This window comes from Benincasa hispida, chromosome 9 (genome assembly GCF_027475165.1).
Source record: "Benincasa hispida cultivar pf3 chromosome 9, pf3_genome.v1.1, whole genome shotgun sequence".
In the NCBI taxonomy this organism is placed as follows: Eukaryota; Viridiplantae; Streptophyta; class Magnoliopsida; order Cucurbitales; family Cucurbitaceae; genus Benincasa; species Benincasa hispida.
In genome coordinates this window covers 5,782,887-5,791,661 of record NC_143486.1, presented here as the reverse complement: position 1 = coordinate 5,791,661, position 8,775 = coordinate 5,782,887, and the positions used below count along the sequence as shown (strand labels likewise).

General features: G+C 29.9%; 1 protein-coding gene across 2 annotated transcripts; it reads left to right on the top strand.

The window, feature by feature from the left end:
- Positions 1–4,930: 4,930 nt before the first annotated feature.
- LOC120085221 (Mitochondrial substrate carrier family protein) lies at positions 4,931–8,534 on the top strand. Of its 2 annotated transcripts, XM_039041116.2 has the most exons (6): positions 4,931–5,109; positions 5,234–5,431; positions 6,104–6,198; positions 6,583–6,916; positions 7,199–7,436; positions 8,033–8,534. In XM_039041116.2, exons 1-6 carry the CDS (start codon positions 5,080–5,082, stop codon positions 8,281–8,283), a joined length of 1,146 nt encoding a protein of 381 aa, XP_038897044.1. In that variant the 5' UTR covers positions 4,931–5,079; the 3' UTR covers positions 8,284–8,534. The 2 variants fall into 2 exon arrangements, with proteins under 2 accessions (XP_038897044.1, XP_038897045.1); XM_039041117.2 differs by lacking the exon at positions 6,104–6,198 and having other exon boundaries at positions 4,951–5,109.
- Positions 8,535–8,775: the final 241 nt, after the last annotated feature.

Here is an 8,775-nt window from a genome sequence, read left to right as displayed (position 1 = left end):
AAAACAAATTTCACAATATGTCGTTTGGATTTAAATGTTAGGGGTTTAGTTTATGACTATTGCATTGATATCTAATAAGATAGGAACTAGTGAGGGATCTTTATCGTTTTCAAATCTAAAAAATGACTGAAATGACCATCCCTAAACATTTGAAGATATGTATCATCTGGGGATTTGATTAGTTATGTAATGGCGTTTAATCCAAGGTACACTATAATTCCTAGAGATCTATTTTTGTATTTTCTATGAAGAATGTATTTGTTTTTTTGCTTAAAAAACTAATTAAGATATTAAAAAGTGAAATTGGTATCTATCATGATGTAGCATACACAAATAATCATATAGGATATCATGGTATATCATGTTCTATTAGCATGTTGATTATAGTCTATCATAATGCATTTGGGACACGTGTGCAATGTACACAACCTAAATTTTTCTTGACATAAATTATATTTTAAATTTTAAATGGTTATTTAACATAAATTTTTTATTCAACTTTCATTGAGTTTAAATAGTAAATACTTGACCTGAAATGAAGTAATTTAAAAAAGGAAAATTTTTATAAATAGAAAAAATCTAAAAAATATTTATACTTTATAGCAAAAAGTTTCAAAGGTGTTGCACATTTGAAACTTTTCACTATAAAGCATAAATATTTTTATATTCTTTTATATTTAAAAAGGTTCCTTTAAAAATAGTGTAAAAAACTATATATTTTTGTTACAAGTTAAGTTATATTGGATATGAGACATTTTCAATGTAGTTGAAAATCTGTGACACGTCTTTTAAAGGAAAATATTTTTTTTTTTGAATGAATACTTATAGTTGAATCTAAAATTTAAATAATTGGTATAAAATTTAGAACTATAAAATAGAAATATATATAAAAATATATGAATAAATAAAATTAAAATATGACACGAATAAAATGAAAAATTATTTGAAATGACAAAATTACTAAAAATATTTACAAATAATAGCAAAATATCACAGTCTATCTAGGACTGCGATAAACTACTATCCGTATATATCATGATACAAATAGACACACATAATGATGTGAAATTTTACTATATCTGTAAATATTTTGATTTATTTTCTTATATTTGAAGACAACCCGAATAAAATTGATATAAAAGTGAGATAATAACATATTTTAATTATTATTTAATGAAGTAATTCTTTTATAGTTTTTAGAAGGTATCGACTTTAGAAGAGAAAAACAAAGAAAAGCCATTTTTTTTAAATGAACCTACTTGTTTAAAAGGAAAAAGAATTGTTGATTATTTATTTATTTATTTTTATAAAAAAAATATATTTTATCCTCTAATCTCTAATTCACAAAATCGTAAAAAAGTAAGAGGGAATAATTAAAATATGAGAAAATATACCTTATATCATGGAATAATCTTTAAATTATTTTATTTCATTAATTAAAGAAAATGAAAAAAGAGTCAACATATGTTATATTAGTTAAGGCCATAAATTTATTCTATCGATGACAAATAAGATGAAATTTATATTATAAAATGAGATTGTGAAAAACAAAGAATCAGAAGATTAAATTAATATTAGTAATCTCTCCCTAAATATTTTCTAACATCTCTCTATTTCTCAATTTTCCTTAATTGTCCAAATCTCAGTCTTCCCTATTTTTTCTATTTTATTTTGCATCTAGAATAACTTTGATTTAGAAGGGAAAATTAAAATATATATATATATATATATATATATATATATATATATATATATATATATTTAAAGTGGATTCCCATTCTTATTTTAAAAAAATGAGTTTGTTTAATACGTTGTTAAGACTTTTTTTTCCAACGCATGCACAAAATCTTTTGATTATATTTGATTGAAAAAATCAATAAAAACCAATCATAAATTTCAAGGGAATACCTTAATAAAATAAAATAAATATCAAGTAAACATTAAAAGAGAATAAAATTATAAAATTATTCTATTTTATTAGTTTCAGAAAAGTATATCAAATGCGTAGCATGAAGGGAGAACAAATATCATAAACCTATAGAGTTACAAATAGAGAAAATCTGGGAAGCAGCCATCACAAATATATGTGGTGTTACATCAAAAATATCAAAATTCCTAAAAAAAAAAAAATACAAAAATTGGTGATTACCTTGATTATTATAAGAGATATAACCCATTTTGTAGATTTATACAAAAGTGTGTTTTGTTGAAAATGATTAACTTTGTGATTAACCTTTTTATAAGGAGGTAGTTTTTTCTCCAAAGGTTGCGATATCAGGAGATATAAGATTTAAAAGACTTTGGGTTAAAAATGAACATGAAATTAAAGGAATAAATATATCTCATTATATGTTTAGGATTTTAGCATGAGTTGTGAGTGTAAGACACGTTTACTATGAAAAGGTGTGAATGTGAGGGTAAAATGGACATAAATAAAAAGTGTAAGAGCAAAGAGGAAAGTGAAAAATTCTTTATCTTAGCCCCTTTAATATAGTAGAGATATTAGTGATTAGAGTCTACCGGAGTATACAAGAGTTTATCAATATGTTCATCATAGTCTATGGGCATTATATCATGCCTTAACTTTCTTATTTTATTTTTTTAAAAGAGGCTTCTCCTTTGATCAAACTTGTTTTCTCGTTGATGTCCATCTATTCACAATCTTCGGTAAATTAGTAGAATGAGAAATAGATTCCTCCATGAAATTTGAGATAGACATTTAATATTTTGTTTGTTTGATAGGATTTCAGTTTTTAAAATCAAGATAGTATTATCTAGGAAACTTCAAACTCCATCAATACTTTGTAAAAATATGAGATTTTTATGCATGAGAGATGACCACTACAAAATTAGCTTAATTAATTCACAAATTAATATCAATTACTCATTATTATTAATTTTAATTAATTATTAAATATAAATATATTAGTTAAACTTGAAAAATTCTTATAAATAAAAAAATCCAAAAATATTTACACTTCATAGTAGATAGTTTAAAAAGTGTTTGTACTTTTGAAACTTTTTGCTATAAAATACAATTTTTTTTAAGATTTTTTTTATATTAAAAAGACCTTATTAAACTTAATAAATCTCATCTAATATCTCTATATTTTATGCTATCTTAATTATTTAATATAATTTATTATTATGATGATGATCATCAATATAGGTTTTTTTAGTAATTAGTTTAAATTAATTACTTATGTTCCATAAGAGTTTGATATAAAAGTATTCATTTATTTTTATTTTTACTGATCAAATAATGCTAGATTTATTTGTTGACTATAATAATTTGTCTCTTGTATTTAATTAAGTAATTATTTAATTTTAGTTTCTATCTACAAAATTAGCAAATTGAACACACGTATTTAATTTTTAAACATTAATTATCTTGCACATCCAAACACGTATGTTAATTATCCCAAACATTTAAAACACAGTCATTCAAATCTCATACAATTAATATCTATATCCATGAAATAATGTTTGTGGTCCATACGGGTACATAGATTATTAATAGGTCATTATTTTAAATGAAAAATTGTTTAAAATACTTACAAATATAACAAAATAACACAATTTATCGTGTTGGGTATCCCAACAACAAATTTTATTTTGATTTATTCTCATTTTTGTTGTGTATCCCAAGAAAGCCAAATTAATTTGGATCCAAACACAAATAGAAATTCGAAACTATTTTTACTTTTTAAAATTTTAGAATTTGAAATCAATCCCATCCACAAATGTGTTCTAGAAATTTTTCCAGTACCCAAAGAAAAAGATGGAAAAATTCCCCTCACACATAGAGAGGGTGTTTGGGATATTGGATTGAGTTATGAGGTATGGAAGCTAATATGTTTGAGTTATGAAGTCAATAGTGAATAGATTGAAATTAATAAATATGTGTCTAGGATGCAGAGTTGTAAGTTATTCAATACATGTGCAAAACTGAGAAAAAATAAATGAGATTTCTCGATAAATATGCATCATTACTAAGTTGAATTGTTTAACATCAACTTATAAAGTTGATTTGAATCGCAATCACATTTTCAAAGTGTTGTAAAGTGATTGTGACACTCGTTCCACTCATGAACAAGTCAGCTAATTCAGATTCAGATTACCGATGGCACAATGAGCGTAATATGCAACCTCCATCCCTGTTCCGGAGAAATCGAGATTATAAAAACTAGTTTTTATAGACATTTGAAAGCATATTTGAAAAGGTAAATGTTGCAAGTTAAAAAGCAATAAGAGACAACAACGACTTTATAACATACAACTCAAAGTATGAAGGTATGATGATTAGTCCTACCCAATATAGTACATCATAAATAAAAAGACTTTTGTTAACCTTGTATTAGCAAAAAGTCGAGAAGTCACTTACAACAAAGAAGTACAAGAAAAGTAAACTAACATAACTAATCAAATACATAATATGAAATCATGATAAAAATATATTGGTTTTGACATGTACCCACAAGCAATACGTTAGACTGTGTTCAAAAAATTGGACAACTCGAATAATCATAAAAATTCGGGTTGCCTCAACCCATCTGGGTTACATATATATATATATATATATATATATATATATATATATATTGTTTAAAGTTTGACTATAGGTGTTTATGAATTTTTTATATATTTCTTTAAAAGTTGCTATGATATTTATATTTGTTTAAAGTTTATATTAAATATCATCATTTATGTATTTTAAATTAACAAGTAAAAATGAGTTATAATCGGACAGGCAAACCCGACTTTTAAATATTGGATTTGAGGTTTTATTCGAATTTTTTGAATTGCCAAGACAATCAACCAACACTAGACCGGACCGCGACGAGGACTCGTTATTCCGGAATGAAAAAAGAAAACCCAAGTCCACAACACTCTTTTGAAATATCTGAAAGTCAAAAAGGCTTTAAATATTCAAATCTCATCATCAACTCCAACATCGACTCACTCTCGCTGCCCCGCCGTAGAAGCCTGCAAATACTTGGAGCGGGGCCAGGGCTGTGACCGAGACCGAGGCGGGAAAAACCAAAAAACTCGTAAATATCTTTTCCTCAACCTTCCTCAATGTCACAAAATTCCAAATCTTCCATCCAGGCACGTGATAATTCAACATACTTTTCTCTGTTTCTGCCTCTGCGCTGTTACTTTTTTGAACGAATAAATACAACTTTGGATTGACCTTCTCTTCTCTTTTTCCTGTTTTGTTTTTCAATCTCAGTATCGAGCTTTACTATCCAAATCTATGGCGTTTGAATCACAATCCCACAAAAAGAATTACTCCCCTCAGGTAAGCAGTGCTGGTGTTTTCGATGATGGCTATGCCAACGCGATGCTTCCCAAACAACACCTTGAAATCGATAACAACACTAAACCCTCCTTCCATTTCCAGCTTCCGGATCCCAGGATTGCCGTTAAAGTAAGTTCCCTTTTGTGTTTTATCATTTGTATTCAAGTAATACACATTCCCTTTCCAATAACCCTTCTACTTTGAAACACCCAATTTGTTGTTCCTTGCCTTTTCATTGAAAATTTCATTGCTTCTTCTCGCCACTCCGTTGTGTTTTTATGTCACTTTATAGAGGAGAAAAATATAAAAGCAAAGCGATTGAATGCTTCAAACTTCTCATCAAGAATGCATTTTGTGCGATGGGTTTCAGCAATTTAGAACTAAGAATCTGGGTGAAGTCGTCTGGGTTTTGAGTTTCACTCCTTTAACTTCCAATAACTTCAGATGGATTAAACTTGTGGTATTTTTGGGTTTGGCATTTTTATTGCATGCTCCTTTGTATTTGTATCTGATTCCTGTTACCATTTTGCCCCATCAAATTGTGTCCTTCCAGATGTATTGATGTATATTTTTCTCACAGAAACCGTGTTTTTTCATCCCTAATTTGGGACTTCTTTTTCTTAGCAAATACACAATGCAGAGAGAGCATACATTATTTTGATCACATTAGTTTCTCCACAATGCAACAAATATCGAACTGCATATCAAGATATAATTAATTTTTTGGTACCAAGGCAAAAATAAAAGTAAGAATGATAGCCTTTTATTGGTCATTACGTCTAAACATGATTCAACGCTCAGGATTTCTTTAGGACTAGAGAAGTTGCTGAGTTTGTTAGTGGGGCCATGGCAGGGGCTATGACAAAAGCTGTGCTTGCTCCTCTTGAGACAATCAGGTTGGCTTTCCTTGTAATTACTTTCATCTATAGTACCCTGAGTTTTTTGTACGTCATTAATGGCTGATGATACTGACGATATTGCCAAATGTTTGGCTTTGTGAGTTACCATTCAAGGCGGAAAAGCAAGGATAGCAGTTTTGTTAGGGATCAGACTATGTTACTGTGTTTAGCCTTGCTGGGGAAATGTAGAATCTGGTGACTAGCACGGATAAAATGTTAATTTAAGTTGTATTATGTATTGGGATGTGAAAATTATTTTGAGGGTTTTGTAATTTGGTTTATATAAACCTTCAATGTCATAATCTACCTCTTCGTATTCTAGGTTTGTTAATCGGTTCATTTTGATAGTATATCACGATTACTTCACGTAAAAATATGCAGGACAAGAATGGTTGTTGGTGTGGGATCAAAAGACATTGCTGGTAGCTTTATTGAGGTCATTCAGCAGCAAGGTTGGCAAGGTCTATGGACTGGAAATGCAGTCAATATGGTTCGTATAATTCCAACACAGGCAATTGAATTGGGAACATTTGAATGTGTAAAACGAGCAATGACATCAGCACAGGAGAGATGGAATGAAGCTGAACAGCCAAGCATACATTTTGGCCCTGTCAATTTACAATTTTCACTCTCCTGGATTTCTCCTGTTGCTGTAGCCGGTGCCGCTGCTGGTGTTGTTAGCACTCTTGCATGCCATCCTCTTGAAGTTTTGAAGGTATGAAAGTCACGTTTACTTTTGCTGGTGTAAAAGCTCTTGATTTGTAGTAATATTCATTTTATATACAGAAAACTTTTACATATGCTACTTTCACCTTTCAAGTGACCAAGATATTGACTGCTAAATGTACCAATCTATTGAGATCTTGCCCAGTTGTTTCTTCTATAGAACTTTGTGGTCCAATCTTCTTGATGTAAAAGAATTCTTCCCTGAAAGCTTTGAAAAATTATCCACTTTTAAAATTATTCAGTGTTGTTTTCGCTTACTTTCTAAATGCAGGATCGCTTGACAGTCAGTCCTGAGGTTTATCCCAATATAACCATTGCAGTTAGCAAGATTTACAGAGATGGTGGCTTTGGTGCATTTTATGCGGGTATTTCACCTACACTTGTTGGCATGCTTCCATACAGTACAAGTTATTATTTCATGTATGAGACAATGAAGAAAACATACTGCCTAAAAAAGAAGAAGAAATCTCTAAACCGCATAGAGATGCTTCTGGTTGGAGCTCTTTCAGGTGAGTAATTTGATCTTAATGGTGAAATTGCTGTTTTAGAATAATTCATGAAAAAGCATGTCATTTGATTCTATTTTTTTTACAACTTGTGCTTCTATTTCAAGTATTATAATCCTACTAACCTAAGAAGCACATACATTTTAGTTTGACTAGTGTGTCCATATCAGACACTTAGACACTCCGACACTTGTTGGACACGTATTGGATACTCGTTAGTTCAACAAATGTGTTAAACATGCATAGAACACTTGTTGAGTAAGCAACACATATATGACAATAATAATAAAATTTGAGCGTGAAATACATCAAATTTTTAAGCATATAAATGCATCAACTCATTTACTCTGAATTTTCATCTGACATAAAATTGATATACATTTTTTAAAATGTATATTTCCATAAAAATGTGCCCTTGCCCTCTAGTGTCCTAGATTTTTTTTTTTAAAATGATGTGTGACCATGTCCGTGTCATGTCCTATCTGTGTCCCGTATTCGTATCCATGCTTCTTAGCTATTAACTAAACTGCTTCTTGTGATGGAATTGATGTTCTGTGAGATGTACTTGTTTCATTTGGATATGATGTGGATGTGGGTAGGTTTCACTGCGAGCACAATCAGCTTTCCTTTGGAGGTGGCTAGAAAACGACTGATGGTGGGAGCTTTACGAGGGAAATGCCCACCAAACATGGCAGCAGCAATTTCTGAAGTGATTCGGGAGGAAGGGATTAAGGGACTCTACAGAGGATGGGGCGCTAGCTGTTTGAAGGTTATGCCTTCTTCTGGCATCACCTGGATGTTTTATGAGGCCTGGAAGGACATTCTTTTGGTCAACAACCACCACCTATGACTATGAGTCTACGACGTCTCCCGGTCCCTACAGTTTTTCCCCCCTCCTTTTATTTATTTAAAATTTAAAATGTTAAACCTGGACCCACTATGGTCTAATTTTAAATGTCTGTGGGTGGGTTTCAGTCGGTAGGTAATACAATATGAATGGTTCGGGATGAATGCATTATCTCGAGGCCTTGAAAATTGGTGTTAAGTGTGGAGTTTTAAGTTTTTTTTTCAAATGACAAAAATCACCTTTTAAGGTAGCAATCACACCTTCAAACTTTTACAAGTGTTAAATCTTCAAATTTTTATAGGCGTTAAAATTGAATCCTCAGACTTGTATAAATGTACAAATTATAACAAATTGTATAAGTTCAAAGGTTCAATTTTATCATTTGTAGGTCAAATTTTTATCATTATCATAAGTCTTTTAGGGTCCTATTTGAATACTTGTAGAAGTTTCAAGATTTAATTTTTACAACTTCACAATATATTATGAGTGACAGTT